General features: G+C 45.4%; 2 protein-coding genes across 2 annotated transcripts; both read right to left on the bottom strand.

The window, feature by feature from the left end:
• Positions 1–417: 417 nt before the first annotated feature.
• Positions 418–7,405, bottom strand: LOC143957998 (galectin-1-like). Its single transcript, XM_077467440.1, has 4 exons — positions 7,323–7,405; positions 5,111–5,190; positions 2,937–3,108; positions 418–764 (listed from the first exon to the last, which is right to left on the bottom strand). Exons 1-4 carry the CDS (start codon positions 7,332–7,334, stop codon positions 621–623), a joined length of 408 nt encoding a protein of 135 aa, XP_077323566.1. The 5' UTR covers positions 7,335–7,405; the 3' UTR covers positions 418–620.
• Positions 7,406–11,331: 3,926 nt separating this feature from the next.
• Positions 11,332–16,535, bottom strand: LOC143958063 (galectin-1-like). Its single transcript, XM_077467517.1, has 4 exons — positions 16,431–16,535; positions 12,906–12,985; positions 11,900–12,059; positions 11,332–11,516 (listed from the first exon to the last, which is right to left on the bottom strand). The coding sequence occupies exons 1-4, from the start codon at positions 16,440–16,442 to the stop codon at positions 11,373–11,375; spliced, it is 396 nt and encodes a 131-aa protein (XP_077323643.1). The 5' UTR covers positions 16,443–16,535; the 3' UTR covers positions 11,332–11,372.
• Between the last annotated feature and the right edge of the window lie 563 nt (positions 16,536–17,098).

The raw sequence follows: 17,098 nt of genomic DNA, 5'->3' as shown, positions 1-17,098 counted from the left end.
TCCATCCGTTATCGGATCAGGTGACGACGGACACTGCGGTCCGTCGTCACCCGATCTCCCATAGGGGAGAGCGGCGCTGTGACAGGTCTGTCCCTGCGCAGTGTGAAGAGACCAACCTGTCATCTTCCTGTTCAGCAGAGATCGATCCGGCGATCCCCGCTGTGCAAGCTGATATCTGTGGGGCGGATCATCACCGATCCACCCCGTGTGAAAGGACCCTTACTATACTTCAACTTCCACCCTTACTATGCAACTGTTAGCAAAAGTCACAGCTACAACTACTTTTAACCTTGCCTTTTAAAAGTAATACAACAATCCTCCAGCAGGAGGGCGCTATGTAGCAGGCAGTGATTTGCTATAGACTACAATCAATTCAAAGTCAAGTTTAGCTCTCAAAATAAAAGATTTATTTAAACACAATAGAGCTCATTAGATTTTGTTTGAAATGTGGATGGAATTCATTGCTAGTACTGAGCAAAGCCCAGTGTATGGCTACATGGAGCAGATTTGAGGGGGGGGGTTACAAAACAAGATTAGACTCTTTACTTCCTCTGCTATGGCCATTTCACAGATCCTGGATAGGGACAGGTGGGGGACAGGCAGTTCCTCTGTGGGATTCTTCATTTGAATGTGATGGATTTGAGCTGGAGGTCCACCACAGACAAGTATGAGATCTCCTCTATGGGAAAGCGGACTGCAAATGAGAGAGGATTTCCAGTAGGTAATTGTATGGTGATCTTGTCTTGCTCAAACTGGAAGCAAACCTGTAAGAGGGAAAAAAAAAAAAAAAAGAAGTGAAATAGTGTGAGCGTGCGGAAAAAAAAATATAAAAAAAAAAAAAAAAAAAAGAAAAAAGAAGGCTGTGATTGGTGACAGGGTCTCTCTGGACGATGTATCCGTCATCTAGAACAATGACTGGAGCCCTCAGGAGATCAATAGCTGTTGGCCAGTTTGCAGTGCCGGTATGCCAGACACTCACCCAGGGTTCCTACGGGTCCATTGAGCTGCGGGGAATCAACTTCCCAGTTGATGGTGCCCGTCTATTTTGGGGACCCAACACCACTTGGGAGGAGCCACATTTATGACACTAATGATCTTTTTTGCTGCCTCCAAGTGTGGCATTTTGACCACCACCAAAGTGGGACATTCTTACTACTGACCACCAATGCAAGGGCCATTTTTTCTTCTTCCACCGACTATCAAAGAATTGGTTTTAGCAGGGTTCCCCCAAATACTGAAAAATATTTGAAGGGTTCCTCTGGAGCAGTAAGGTTGAGAAAGGCAGCTGTGTGCCATGCCAGCTACACATCATCTACACTACATGCCGAAGACACCGGTGGGAGTGCCAAAACTGCACTGAGGCTCTGGCATTAGACAGTAAATCCTAGGGGGCAGGGCTCAACAATGGAGCATTATAATAAGATGAATTGTATGCCTCTGTTTTTATGACCGTTAGTTATCTACAGATTGCCATCAACTAACAGTCTGCAGAGTATCCAATTCTTGTGCTCTTTATACTGCAAAAAAATAAAAACCTCCCCCTTCCAGGGGCCCCCCAATAGAGGTCTAGATAATGACATCTGTCCCGGCCATGGCTCCCATTCATATGAGTCCTTGAAAGGGGTCCCATCTACTAGGACTGACTTGGGGTTAATGAGAATGATTATTCCAAGCGAGTCATTTCTTAAAGTGGTTGTAAAGGTTTGTTTTTTTATTTTCTAAATGGGTTCCTTTAAGCTAGTGCATTGTTGGTTCACTTACCTTTTTCCTTTGATTTCCCTCCTAAATGTTTTTTTTCTTTGTCTGAATTTCTCACTTCCTGTTCCTCCTCAGTAAGCTGTTCTGGCTGACTAAACACCGCTCCGATGATGGTGTGAAGTTTACTGAGGAGAAACAGGAAGTGAGAAATTCAGACAAAGAAAAAAAAAAAACATTTAGAAGGGAAATCGAAGGAAAAGGTAAGTGAACTAACAATGCACTAGCTTAAAGGAACCTATTTAGAAAAAAAAAAAAAAAAAAAAAAAAGAAGCTTTACAACCCCTTTAATTATATATTAAAGGGGTAGAATAAGCCTTGTCACTTGTAAAGGAATTATGCCCCAAGAGATTTAGATGAACAGATCATTCATCAGTAATATCCATTCCCGTGGGGGAGAGGAAAAAAAAACCCCCTCCCAAAACCCCCCACCTTTGTATCCCCCTGTATTCAATGTCACACACATCCACACCTCCTGTGTCACCCCCCCCCCCCCCCCCCATAGATTGTTATGAAGGGGCCAATACGTGTTCTGAGATACAGGACAGGGACCAGAGGCGTAGCATGATGCCGATGAGCTTCAGTTCCCAGCCCCCTCCCCCGTCTACTCCCCAGTTGAGCCTTTACAGGGGACTTTGTAGTGACATTCCATGTCAGGAATTTCTTGATCCCTCCTCTTCCTATAATATTCATCATCTCAAACATTCACTAACACATGCATACACAAGATATAAATTAGAGGTTACATTTGCAAGCCAATAATATTGACAGTGATCTGACCAACAACCAACCATTCGCTAAATGGTTAACCATAGTACACAATGGAATCCATTGGATCTTCCCATGTGGGGGGGGGGGGGGGTTCTCATCCTTCATGGAAGGAGCTGAAGGGGTGACAATCGTAGAAAAGCCTATATACCAGTGATGGTGAACCTCGGCACCCCAGATGTTTTGGAACTACATTTCCCATGATGCTCTGGCACTCTGCAGTATAGCTGAACATCATGGAAAATGTAGTCCCAAAAACATCTGGGGTGCCGAGGTTCGCCATCACTGCTATATACCCTTCACCTAACCCGTCACTGGCTGCCCACTGCATTGTTCAGAGATGGAGATTGTATGTGTCCAATATGAAGAGCGATACAAGTTTGCCCCATCCGACATTTGTCTTGTAGACCTACCGTGGTGTCTGACCCCTCCTGGAAGGGGAAGAATTTTTCCCTCAGCTCCTCCCCATAGACATCGTCCACCATAGAGTTCAGGATTATCTTGCGGTTGTCTCCGCGGTCATCAAAGCGAGGGTTAAAGTGCAGCGCTAAATTCTTTTCATCTTTTCCCAAGTTTATGTAAAACCTAGAAAAGACGGAAACAGCGATTATTCTGCTCAGCTGACCTTGTTGGATATCGTACTCCAGTCATTCACCAGTGGTCCCCCCATGGGAGGTCCTCCTACCACATACTGATAATTCATAAACAGCAAATTATATACAAGTTACAGAATATGCACCAATATTTGGAGAGAGACTTAAAAACGGGTTGTTTGTATTACCAGGACTCCATTTGTTTATAAAAAAAATAAAAAATAAGGATCCGGTAGCCTGGATATGGGCACAATTTTTTTACCTTAATCTTAAGCTGTAAAACAATCCCTCACTAACATTTGTAGTTGCAGCCACTGTGGAACAAGTCATTATTGATCTTCAAAGTTCAGACAGTGAAGTCATTCAAGTCTGGTCTCAGCTCTCCTCCCATCTATCCTAATAGTGAGAGGAGGGAGAAAGGGGGGGGGGGGGGGGGGGGGATCTGCACCAAGAGTCACTGCTGGGAGATGGAGCAATATGACCTGAACCGAGGAGTCACCATTTTGTGCGTTGCCATTCCAGGTGGTGTTGGACCTCTTACTAGATATACGATAGTGAGGAAGTGCTTTCTACTGTAAATGTTGAAGATGAATGTCCACAGTGCCCACATCTACACATGTTAGTGGGGTCCAGAAAGAGCACCCAAGCTATTGTTTCTATGCATTTTGCTTGCACAGTAACCTGAAGCAAATATTCTGGATGGTGCATTTGATGGAAAGAACCCATAAAACTAGAATCTATCCATCTAAAGGGGGGGGGTCTTCATCCATGACTGATGAATGATCACAGGATACATATTATATGGATTACGTGAGGGATGTTATTCAGTCATCTAGTGAGGATTCCAGCCAAACACCGATATTAAAAGCAAGGCAACTCAATGTTGAGCATGTCTGCCCATCAACACCGGGGTTCTCTATTCAAGTCCTGATCAGAGTACCATCCACATGGAGTTTGCATGGTTTCCCGCCACACTCCAAAGGTGTGCCAGTAGGAGATCCTACTTGGATTACCCAACAGATATCGGCCCCAAACAGGAGATACATAAAAAAAAAAAAAAAGATACAATTTTTGTAATAGATACAAAAATATTGATTTTTAGGTCCCCAGGGAGAAAACGGGCTAAAGAAATAAAAATAAATAAATATAATAAGTCCTACTATACTTCTGATTTTGGAGCTGGATGTTTTGCTCCCATCACTTCTAGAAGGTGTCACCATCCTCTGAAAGACCAGAAGTCCCAGAAATTCAGGCCAACCCCCATGGGGTGTATATACCATGGTCATGGGCGTCCGCAGGTAGGGGCAAGGGGGGGTCCAGTGCCCCCCCCCGGAATCAGGGAATCGGATCTTAAATTCAGCACAGTTGCATCGCTATTGGGGTGTGGGCTCCGTTCCTTCCCTATTGGTCATAACTGAGGGCCAATCAAAGGAGACTAGGAGAGCATTATGGTACATGGGGATTACTTATCCTAGGGACTGTACTACGTCTGTAGTCTCTGAACATGATAATGTGATAATGTGATAATGACATTGTCGAAAAGGGGTGGTGCATGGAGTCACCCTAAAATGATGACCCCCCCCTTTAAAAAAAGTTCTGCGGACGCCCATGACCATGGCAGGGAAGAGGTCTGACGATCAGACTGATGGAGGGATGGAGGACTGGTAGACGGAGAGTGTAGATGGGAGTCACAGGATTGTCAGTTGTCATATTTCAGATGATGGCCGATAAGTCAGACAAGTTTTATACAGGATGACATTTTTTCACAATGTAGAAGAAGAACAAATGTTGAAGCTAAACTTTCTCTGAGTAGAACAATCTGATGTTGGGTATTTGAGGGACCACACACCCCGAATTCCCAGTGAGGAGGGTCAGTAGGATGGACTGTACACAGAGTACACTTCTACAAGTTGTAGATTTGGCAAGGGATTGTATTATACAGAGATCAGACGTATGTTATATAATAAGTAGCCGAGGATAGAATCTTCACCTACCTTTTACAACCCTCTGGAATGAAGCCCCCCACCTCCACGCAGTGACCGGGTTTGAGGCTGAAGTTATACAAGAAAACTGTCTGTATGGGAGAAAGAAGAGCATTATTATACCCCCATATACTAGAGGGGGGAGAATTCTATCCTGTGTACTAGGAAGAGGGGGTCATTAGACCATGTATACTAGAGATGGGGAGGGGGGGGGGGTTCTTATTATGCCCTTTAGATTAGAGACAGGACATAATTTAATTAAAATAATTGTGTGGCACTCAAAAAAAAACAAATAAATGTGCATAACCAACCAGGGCTCAAGTCCTGCGGGAACGCATGGGAAACGGAGTTCCTGTACTTTTTCCACAACAGGAACTCAGTTCCCGTTAGCAGCCGCGTCCTGCAAGACTTTGAAGTATGTGAGGTGTGTGGCAGGTGCTACACCAGCAGCCACGACACAGCTCGCAATAGTAAGTGCCGCACACCTGACCATTCAGGCATTGCCAGTAGGGGGCCCCATGACAGCTTCCTCTTCGATCTACCTGCCAATCACAGCTAGCTGACGGGTAGATCAGGTCCCTGCTGCTAAGAGATTGTATTTAGTCAGACCTCTAGTGATGCGCTCCTCCCCGCCGCCCCCTCCTGATTTTCTGTCTCCTCATCTCCCCCCCCAGTCTCCTGCATACTTGCTCTGTGTGTCCCGCTGAATCCCCCCCTCTATCTTCAGTACCATATGATGAGAGACCCCAGAGGAGGAGCACAGCTATTCTGCTCACAGGACATGCAGGGAGAGAGGTGAGCTGAGGGAGGAACATCAGTTTGGGGTGGTAAGCTGGGCACAATACCTGGCAAAGTTTAATGCCAGGAGGGAAGTTTATGTGGAAATATGTGAAGGGTTGGAATAGCAGCGAGTGTGTATTGGAGCCCCTGCAGAGTTTGCAGCCCCCCCCCAACCTAACATACATCTCCTAAGCAGGAACACATCACTATCTCCCCAAGCATTCTGTCCAGATAATGTGCACTTCGTTTATCACCTTTCCGTTTAACCCTGTGTTATCCAAACTCTGTTCAATGAAAAGTGTAAACTCACCACATAAACACTCTACAAAATAACATCCCCAATAAAGATCAGAAACATGATGGTCACATGACATGGAAGCACAATGGAATGAATGCTGATTATTCAGAGAATTACCAGATGTTTGAGGATTTTTTTTTTTTTTTTAATGTACTGACAGTTAAGCTTTATACACATAATACGAAAATTGGATGAAAAAATACCACTTTCGAAGTGTTCGTGCATATGGGCGTATCATTTTTATTTTTTAAAGAAATTTTTTGAAGAGTGGATCTTGGGTGGGAGTTCCCACAGGACTTGACCCCTGCAACCAATCTGTAGGGTTAGTGAGAAAAAAAAAAAATAAAAAAAAAAAAAAACACCCCCCCCACACAACCCCAAAACAAAACCCCACCTGTTTATTTACATTTGTGTATTTCAAGATGGACTACTTTGGGATGTTCACTTATTTTGAACAATGACTTTGCTCCACTAATGTTTCATTATTTTTCACATCAACCATACAGATTGGTTGTACACTTATTATACGGATTGATCAATGCACATTTGTGTATTATTGAGCGCCACTCTATTGTATTGTTTCACCTGATCACATTATGTCTAGTGAACTGATAGCAGCCCACCAATTCTCATTTACATACATTTTTTGAACCCTGTATAAGACGGGGGGGGGGGGGGGGCACATCATTTATACACCCAGCAGCACCATACCAACCACACCCTACACCAAGCCAACCTATACCTACCACACTCAAATTACCCAATTGCTTCCCCTTCTGATACCCAACAGCACTATTTGCACCATGGCCCAAACTCATCAACCAAATGCCAACAGCTCTATATGCACCATTGCCCACACCCAGCAGCACCATTGCCCACACACACCAACCCTACATCATCCAATATCCTCACCCAACATCCCTATACCCACCACCATCCATACTCAGCAACCCAACCTTCCATTTCCCACACCATCCAGCACTACGCCCACCACTGTCTTCAGCCCACACAGCCCATTTTCTCAGCTTCCCAGTGGCATGGGCATGGTGTGACAATTGTACCCTTGAGTACAGGTGGCTTGCAATGTCTATGCACCTTCAGCCCACACCACCCATTTTCGCAGCTTCCATCGGTGCTCATACTCACATTATCTGCCATGCTGCTTCCTTATCAGACAAACTTGTGATGAGCTGCACTTCTACCTCTTCATATATAGGAGGTCTGCTGGGGGCGGAGCCAGTCAGGAGGGAGGAGTCACCCCGCCCAGCACTCCCTGGACTAAGAATTCATTACAGAGAATGAATGAAATGTGGGTGGGGTGTGACTGAGCATGGGGCGCCCATCGTCACTCTGCTGGGGTGTCACCACTCACCACAAACAGCAAGGGGGGCAAAAGATGACCGTCCTCAAAGTCATTTCTACAACACAAAGGGGGAGATTTACTAAGACTGGAGAGTGCAAAACCTGGTGCAGCTGTGCATGGGAGCCAATCAGCTTCTCACTTCAGCTTCTTCAATTAAGCTTTGCCAAATAAAAAAAATAAAAAACCTGGAAGCTGAAGCAGTTTTAGTAAACCGACCCCAAAGTAACAATTTCCATTCCCTGCCCCCCACCTCGCAGGCTATGGGCAGTATGTGATGTCTGTGTACATGGCTATGGGTGGTGTGGGCATCTCTGCACCGGGGAATGGGCAGGGTGGAGCAATTGTACACTTGGGTACTGGTGGCTTGCAATGTCTGTGCACCTGGCTATGGGGAACTTGGGATATTTGTGCACCTGGCTATGGGCGGCTTGGGACATCTTTGCATCTAGCTATGAGCGTTGTATGATGTCTGTACAACTGGCTATCAGAGGTGTGTGACATCTGTGCACCTGGCTATGGATGGCATGGAATGTCTATGCACCTGGCTATGGATGGCATGGAATGTCTATGCACCTGGCTATGAGAGGTGTGGGACAAATTATTCTCTGTGCCTTATCTACATGAAATCAGCCTCAGAAGCCGTGTAATTCATATGTGTTCAGGTTTAAAGGGATGAGGTGGCAACTCTAAGCACTTTCCCATGTATACTAAGTCCTCACCATTGGTGTCCATCACCTCATCACAGGACCTGCAGCTGAGGGGGATGAAGACACCTTCCATAGCAATGTTTCTCAACTCCAATCCTCAAGGCGCCCCAACAGGTCATGTTTTCAGGCTCTCCATTATTTTGCACAGGTGATTTGATCAGTTTCACTGCCTTAGTAATTCCCACAGCTGTTCTGTCTGAGGGAAATCCTGAAAACATGACCTGTTTGGGGCGCCTTGAGGAGTGGGGTTGAGAAACTCTGGTCTATAGTATGTCAGTCACTTCCCAATATCACCTCTGCCCAGTAGGGCATGCTCCCAGCTGGCACACACATTCCCAGGTTTCCACCACTTCTCACATAAGAGGACTCTGCCCAGACCTCCCATGGTCTGCACCACCTTGTCTGGGGCTTCAGCCCTGCAAAGGGCCCTTTAGATGAATATTGCAGGTCAGGAGATGACGTCTTAGTAGCTCTGGGGCGTCTCGCTCCCATGCCCCATCTCTAGAGGACAGCTTTCTCTAAAACGGGAGCTGTAGAGGGGGGCAGAGATATTTTTTTTTTGATGAAGGTAACCAGGACTTTTTTTCAGCGGGAACGTGGGGGGGAACGCAGCTCCGGAACCTCCAGCACTGAATGTATTCTATGGCAAGGTTTGCTGGAGGGTCAATTGAAGCTGGCTGCTGTGGAGATCTATTTTTTTTGTGGGGGTCTATTGTTGCTGGGGTGGTATTTTCTTGTTGGGGGGGTCCATTGTTCTTGGGGGGAGGTCTGTCTTTATGTGTCTGGTATCTATTGTTGCTGTGGTGGGGTCTGTTGCTGCTTGGGTGGGGTCTATCAAATTCCATACAATTTAGTAGCACAAAATGGTCCTTGGCTCTGTACTCTCTAAAAGAAGTGGTACTTGGAGGTGGAGCCAAGAGACAGTGCTCAGAGGTGGGTAGGGGGTGGAGCCAATAGACAGTGCTTGGGGGTGGAGCTAAGAGACAGTGCTTGGAGGTGGGTAGGGGGGAGGAGACGAAGGGTGACTCATAAGGGGGGGGGGGGGTTCCTGCACCTATTCTCTGAGAAGAAAATCCCTGGAGGTAACAGAGTGTAAAGCAGTCGGTGTGTCTGCTTAATAGATCTCGGAGTTCCTGAGCCCCACAATGGGGAGGAGATGAGAAGATCTCAGCAGGAAGTGCAGACGGGATCGTGTCCCCTAACCATCCACCTCACCATAGTGCAGATCACAATTTTTATTGTTTTGTAAAGTTAGTATAGCAGGCAAGTCATGTTTCTTCTCCGGGGAGGTTTTGCTGCTGTTGGAATTATTTGTTTTGATTTACGTTGCCGAAGCACAGGGAGTAAAAATTTAATGCAACAAAAGAATAGAAAAATAGAATAAAATTGAAAGAATATAATCGTATTCTGAAATTCAAATAGAAAAGAATAGAGTGACATAGAAAAGAACACAACCATATTCCAAAAGTCTAATAAATTAGAATAAAATTTAAAAAAGTCGAATAAAAAAAACAAACAAAAAAAAAAAAACAATAGAATATAACCATCTTCTGAAATTTGAATAGCATAGAGATAAGAAAGGAATAGAGTGAAATAGAAAATAACCATATTCTAATAATGAATTTGAATATAACAGATTAGAATGCAATAGAAAATAAGAGAATAGACTAAAATTAAAGAACAGAATAGGAAAAAAAAAAAAAAAAAAAAAAAAAAAAAAAAAACAGAATAGAAAGAATATGACCATCTTCTGAAATTTGATTAGAATCGAAAAGAAATTAAATAAGAGATAAGGAATAGAATGAAAAAAAAAAAAAGTAGAATCGAATAAAATTTAAAGAATACAACCATCTTCTAAAATTCAGATTTTGTGTAGAAAAAAAAAAAAGTATAGAATAAATTAGAAATAATACAACAGTCTTCCGAAATTCTAATTTTGTACAGAATAAATTTGAACTTTAATAGAATAGTTTAGACTATAATAAAAATAGAATATAAAAGGTTAAGATAGAATGGAAAACAAACAGATAGAATAAAAAAAAAAAAAAAAAAAAAAAGGGAATAGTAAAGAATAGAAAAAAAAAAAAAAATTATATATATATATATATATATATATTATAGATATAGTAGATTAGAACAGAACACTCGCCCTGCATTTAATCTCTTTTAGTGTTAGTCATGGTGATTGAGGTCTTCAGAGACATTCAGATTTCCTTGAATAGTTTTTAGTAGGGACCATCTAATGTAGGGAGTCCTGTGTTGTATCTCAGATAACGGTGTGTTAGCTGGGAAGTTGTACCTCGGAGGCATCTGCAGGGGGGGGGGGGGGGGGTCACCGAGCCGGTGTGGTGCGGCTGGGAATTTTAGGCCACAAGATCCAAACCTGATGTTGGTTCATTGCGCCTCCCAAGACCAGCAACCTTTATCTTATTGTTATTGGATTATGAATATTATTATTGTTTGTTTTAAAGGAATGTTAATTTTTTGGTTATTTGTTAATAAATGGCCACTGCAGCCACAATTTCTACAACGTGGTCTCATCCTTTGGGTACAAGTGTTTAATTTGGGGATAGGTAGTGGTTCTTTTTTGCCATGGTGTTGGAGAAGATTACATAGAACCACAAACACTTTTTTTTTTTTTAGTAGAGACCCCAAAAAATAAGTGGTTGTTGCAATATTTTATGTCACATTGCATTTGAAAGACAGCTGCACAAATGTCCCCCCCCCCCCCCAAAAGAAAAAAAAAGTCAAATTTTGGTCAGAATTGTGCAGCTCTAGATCTTGTCCTACCTGCCAGATAACTTCTCTAGAATTACATTTTCAGCTTGTTGGGGCCCCAAACCAATTAAACCTCAAATCGTATTAAAGCATGTGTGAAAAAAAAAATAATAATAATAAGACAAAAAGACACAATGGAGCTCATTGGATTTTATTTGGAAGGCGGATGGAATCCATTCCTAGTACTGGGTAAAGCACGATGTTTGGCTACATGAGCAGCAGGAACAGAGATACAAGATAAGAATCTTTGCCCACTATGGACATTCCACAGATCCTGGATAGGGACAGGTGGGGGACATGTGGGGGGGGGGGGGGGGGGGGGGACAGGCGGTTCCTCTGTAGGATTCTTCATTTCAATGTGATGGATTTGAGCTGGAGGTCCACCAAAGACAAGTAGGAGATCACCTCTATGGGAAAGCGGACCGGAAATGAGAGAGGATTTCCAGTAGGTAGTTGTATGGTGATCTTGTCTTGCTCAAACTGGAAGCAAACCTGCAAGAAAAAAAAATAAAAAATAAGTGTCACCTTGCTGGACTATAAAAAGGTCAATAAGTGATCTAAAAATGACTGACTTGGGGGGTAAATGAGAATACAATTATTCAGAACACACACACACACACACACACACACCATTCACCCCGATCAGACCAACAGCAACCCTTTGCTAGGCGGTATATAATAGCACACAATGGTAGCATGATGGATGGAATCCATTGGATCTTCTATGCGGGAGGTCCTCATCCTTCATGGAATGAGCTGAAGGGGTGACCATCATAGCAAATCCTATATACCCTTCACCTCACCCATCATTCAGAGATATTATGTGCCCAATATGCACAAGGATACCACTTTGCCCCCCTCCAACATAGACCTACCATGATGTCTGACCCCTCCTGGTAGGGGAAGACGCTTTCCTTCAGCTCCTCTCCAAAGACATCGTTCACCATAGAGTTCAGGATTATCTTGCGCTCATCAAAGCGAGGGTTAAAGTGCAGCACTAGATTCTTTTCATCTTTTCCCAAGTTTATGGAAAACCTAGAAAGACGGAAACAGCAAATATTCTGCTCAGCTGACCTTGTTGGATATCGTACTCGAGTCATTCACCAGTGGTCCCCCCATGGGTACTTCACCACCCCCCACATTATGAATTTACATGATATCAGCCAATATTCCCTCACTGACATTGAGAGTTGTAGCCACTGTGGAACAATTCATCCTGGATGGTCAAAAACAGTGAAGTCATTGAAGACTAGTCTCAGCTCTCTTCTCCCATCCATCCCAATAGTGAGAGGGAGAAAGGAGAGCCGAGAGTCACTACTACTTTGTGCCCTTTCTCAAGAGATATCTGCCCCAACAGTAGATAAAGTGCTTTGAGGTCCCCAGGGAGAAAAGGGCTACAGAAATTAAAAGCCAATTTTATTTAATTTATTTTTTTGTTCACATCACTTCCATAAGGTGTCACCATCCTCTGAAGGACCAGAAGTCCCGGAAATTCAGCCAACCCCCATGGGGTGTATGTACCATGGCAGGGAAGAGGTCTGCCAATCAGAGCAGTGGAGGGATGGAGGACTGGTAGACGGAGAGCGTAGATGGGAGTCACAGGATTGTCATATTTCAGATGATGGCTGACAAGTCAGACAAGTTTTATCATCCAGGATGACATTTTGTCACATATGTTGAAGATAAATTTGCTCCAATCAAATCAATTTGATGTCCGGTATTATTTGAGGGACCAAATTCCCAGTGAGGGGGTCAGGAGGATGGACTGTACACAGAGCACTTCTACGTCTGTAAGTTGTAGATTTGGCAAATTCTAGTATTATACAGAGATCAGACGTATATATTATATAATAAGTAGCCGAGGATAAAATCTTCACCTACCTTTTACATCCCTTCGGAATGAAGCCCCCCACCTCCACCGAGTGACCGGGTTTGAGGCTGAAGTTATACAAGACAGCCGTCTGTATGGGAGAAAGGAGAAAATTACTACAAAACCCGTATACTAGAGGGGCAGGGCCATCTTACCGAGCACAGCCCAGGGGCCCCAGATGCACATTGGGCCCCCCCCCAATCAGGGCCAGTCGTATCTAGAACGATGTTATCGGCACTGCAGGGTGGAATTGTATACTGCAGCCCTCAAATGGGTGATTGGGAGCTGATCTCCTGGTGATCAACTCGGTGGCAGCAGGGACGGCCTGACAACTCATAGGGCCCCTGGGCAACAGGAGGAGATTATGGGGCCCCCAGGCAATAGGAGATTATGGGGCCCCCAGGCAATAGGAGATTATGGGGCCCCCCAGGCAATAGGAGATTATGGGGCCCCCCAGGCAATAGGAGATTATGGGGCCCCCCAGTATACACAGACACAATATACACACACAGAAAAGGTACTGGAGAGGCAGGGCAGCTCTAATCTTGGGATTTTTTTTTATTTTATTTTTTTTAAAACAAACAGATTTTTACATACTGTCCCTGATTTTATTGAGGCTGGCAACCCTGATGGGGCCCCTTAGTGGCATGGGGCCCTCAGACAGTGCCCGAGTGGTCAGTTCGCCCCTGGGTGGAAGAGGAGATCCGGAGATGAGAGTGCGACTAGCAGGCTCTTACAACTTACATGAAAATTGCCTCCGCTCTGCGTCACACACAGCCCCGCCCCCTCCTGACCCCACGCCTGTGATAGACAGAATGCAGGTCCAATGCTGGGATGTTCTGTCTATCACAGGTGCGGGGTCAGGGGTCTTCCTCCGCCAAAAAGTTGGGACGGGTTTGTAGGGGCCCCAGAGAATTACTCTGCCCAGGGGCCCCATGATGCTGTGAAGATGGCCCTGTTCAGGGGGATGTTTATTACACCCCATATACTAAAAGGGGGGGGGGAGGGTGATTAATACAACCTGTATATTAGAGGGGGGGGGGAGGGCTGGGGAAGTATTGTTATACCCTGTATAGTAGAGAGGCGGGGGGGTGTTTACTACACCCTTTATATTAACCACTTGCAGACCGCCGCACGACGATGTACGTCGACAGAATGGCACGGGCAGGCATAAGGGCTTACATGTAAGTCCTTGCCTGCCCGCGGGTCAGGGGCCACACTCACACCCCCCCCAATTACCCCTGCCCCCCAGTCACAGTGACACCAATGTCATTTTTTTTTTGCATTGGTGTCATTTGTGACTGTAATAACTGTTAGGGCAGTTAGGTTAGCCCCCTTTAGTTCTAATGTGCCCCCCTAACCCCCCCAATAAAGGTTTAACCCCGTGATTACCCCCCGTCGCCAGTGTCACTAAGGCTGGGTTCACATTGCAGCGGTTTATGAGAACGGATGTGATTCGCACCGCACTGCAGTGCAAATCACATCCGATCTCTGTGCGATTCGAGTTCAGCTATACAGATAGTATACAGATAGTATACAGATAGTATGGCTGAATTCGTGTCGCACCCGCCGCACCCGCCGCAAACTCGCACGGGACCCTTTTTTTGGTCCGCAGCAGAATCTGATCGCATGGGTGTTCACACCATGCGATCCGAGTTTGCAGATCGCACTGCGATATGCGAACTGATCTGGGGGTGTCATTAACATTTCACTGACACTCCCAGCAGTTTGCATAGGGCAGTGTGAACTGCCGCCGGGAGGCATGCGATGCGGGAACCCGCCGCGCATTCGTGGCGTTCCCGCATCGCTCCAGTGTGAACCCAGCCTAATAAGCGATCGTTTTTCTGATCGCTGTATTAGTGTCACAGGTGACGCTAGTTAGGCAGGTAGGTATTTAGGTTCGCCGCAGCTTTTTATAGCGCCAGGGACCCCCATATACTACCGCATAAAGCCCCCTGATTGCCCCCTAGTTAACCCTTTCACCAGTGATCACCATATAACTGTTACAGGTGACGCTGGTTGGTTAGTTATTTTTTTATAGTTTCAGGGCACCCGCCATTTATTACCTAGTCTCACTAGTGTACCCCTAAATTTAGAGGTGTCTACTTTCCAAAATGGGGTCATTTGGGGGGGGTTTGTGCCATCTTGGCATTTTATGGCCTTCAAAACTGTAACACCCTTAGAAAGCCTGAAGGCGGTGCTTGGTTTTCGGGGCCCCGTACGCGGCTAGGCTCCCAAAAAGTCCCACATATGTAGTATCCCCGTACTCAGGAGAAGCAGCAGAATTTATTTTGGGGTGTCATTTCACATATGCCCATAGCAGGTGTGAGCAATATATCATTTAGTGACAACTTTGTGTAAAAAAAAAATTTTTTTTTTGTCATTATTCAATCGCTTGAGGCAAAAAAATAAAATATTCAATGGGCTCAACATGCCTCTTATCAATTTCCTTAGGGGTCTACTTTCCAAAATGGGGTCATTTGGGGGGGTTTTGTACTGCCCTGCCATTTTAGCACCTCAAGAAATGAGATAGCCAGTCATAAACTAAAAGCTGCGTAAATTCCAGAAAACGTACCTTAGTTTGTAGATGTGACAACTTTTGCGCAAACCAATAAATATACAATTATTGACTTTTTTTTTACCAAAGACATTGGCTGAATACATTTTGGCCTAAATGTATGACTAAAATTGAGTTTATTGGATTTTTCTAATAACAAAAAGTAGAAAATATCATTTTATTTCAAAATTTTCAGTCTTTTTACGTTTATATCGCAAAAAATAAAAATCGCAGAGGCAATCAAATACCATCAAAAGAAAGCTCTATTTGTGGGAAGAAAAGGACGCAAATTTTGTTTGGGTACAACATTGCATGACCGCGCAATTACCAGTTGAAGCAGCACAGTGCCAAATTGTAAAAAGACCTCTGGTCATTTACCAGCAAAATGGTCCGGTCTGAAAGTGGGTTAAAGGCAGGTCATCATTTATACACCCAGCAACACCATACTAACCACATGAAGCAGCACCATACCACCACTGCCCAGACCCAGCAACCCTACACAATCTATACCTACCACCCTCCATACTCAAACCCCATTCCTTCCACTTACCATCCCCAACAGCACTATTTGCATGACAGCCCAAAACACCAACAGCACCATACCCACCCCAACAACTAGGGGTGCCACGTCATCCCTTCAACCCAGGACACATATGAATTACACGGCTTCTGAGGCCGATTTAATGCAGATAAGGCACCAAGTGAGTTTAATTACCACCTTAATCAGCTACAGAACCGTGTAATTAATATGTGTCCTGGATTAAAGGGATGATGTGGCAACCCTACCAAGAGCCCTACATCCCCCCCCCACGTCCTCCCCCATCAACCCTATACCCACCACCATCCATACCTCACCTCACCTCACCTCACCTCACCTCACCTCACCTCACCTCACCTCACCTCACCTCATCTCACCTCACCTCACCTCACCTCACCTCACCTCCCATTTTCTGCAGCTTCCATCGGTGCTCATACTCACATTATCTGCCATGCTGCTTCCTTATCAGACAAACTTGTGATGAGCTGCACTTCTACCTCTTCATATATAGGAGGTCTGCTGGGGGCGGAGCCAGTCAGGAGGGAGGAGTCACCCCGCCCAGCGCTCCCTGGACTGAGAATTCATTACAGAGAATGAATGAAATGTGGGTGGGGTGTGACCAGTGGCGGAATTATCAGGGTCGCAACAGTCGCAAGTGCGACTGGGCCCTGTAATTCTCGGCCACTTCAGGGGGCCCACCGGCAGCCCGCCCGCCGCCCGAGGGGCCCACCTGACTGTCCGGCCGGGGGTGTGCGTGTGCGGTGTTATTAATGTCAGGTTCATGCCGTCCTTCACCAGCGTGAGAGAAGTGCTCGGTTGGCTCCGCCCCCGCCTCCCTTACAGTCGCTCTGGATAGGCGGGGGCGGAGCCAACCGAGCACTTCTCTCACGCTGGTGAAGGACGGCATGAACCTGACATTAATAACACCGCACACGCACACCCCCGGCCGGACAGTCAGGTGGGCCCCTCGGGCGGCGGGCGGGCTGCCGGTGGGCCCCCTGAAGTGGGCGAAAATTACAGGGCCCAGTCGCACTTGCGACTGTTGCGACTCTGCGACACAAAAAAACCTTCAGCCAATGCAGTGAAGGCACTCTCTGAAGCAAGGAGCA

This window comes from Lithobates pipiens, unplaced genomic scaffold (genome assembly GCF_037356315.1).
Source record: "Lithobates pipiens isolate NorthernLeopardFrog02 unplaced genomic scaffold, aLitPip1_a1.2 Scaffold_56, whole genome shotgun sequence".
Taxonomy (NCBI): domain Eukaryota; kingdom Metazoa; phylum Chordata; class Amphibia; order Anura; family Ranidae; genus Lithobates; species Lithobates pipiens.
Note: the sequence above shows the minus strand (reverse complement) of the source record. Positions and strands in the feature narration are given on the sequence as shown.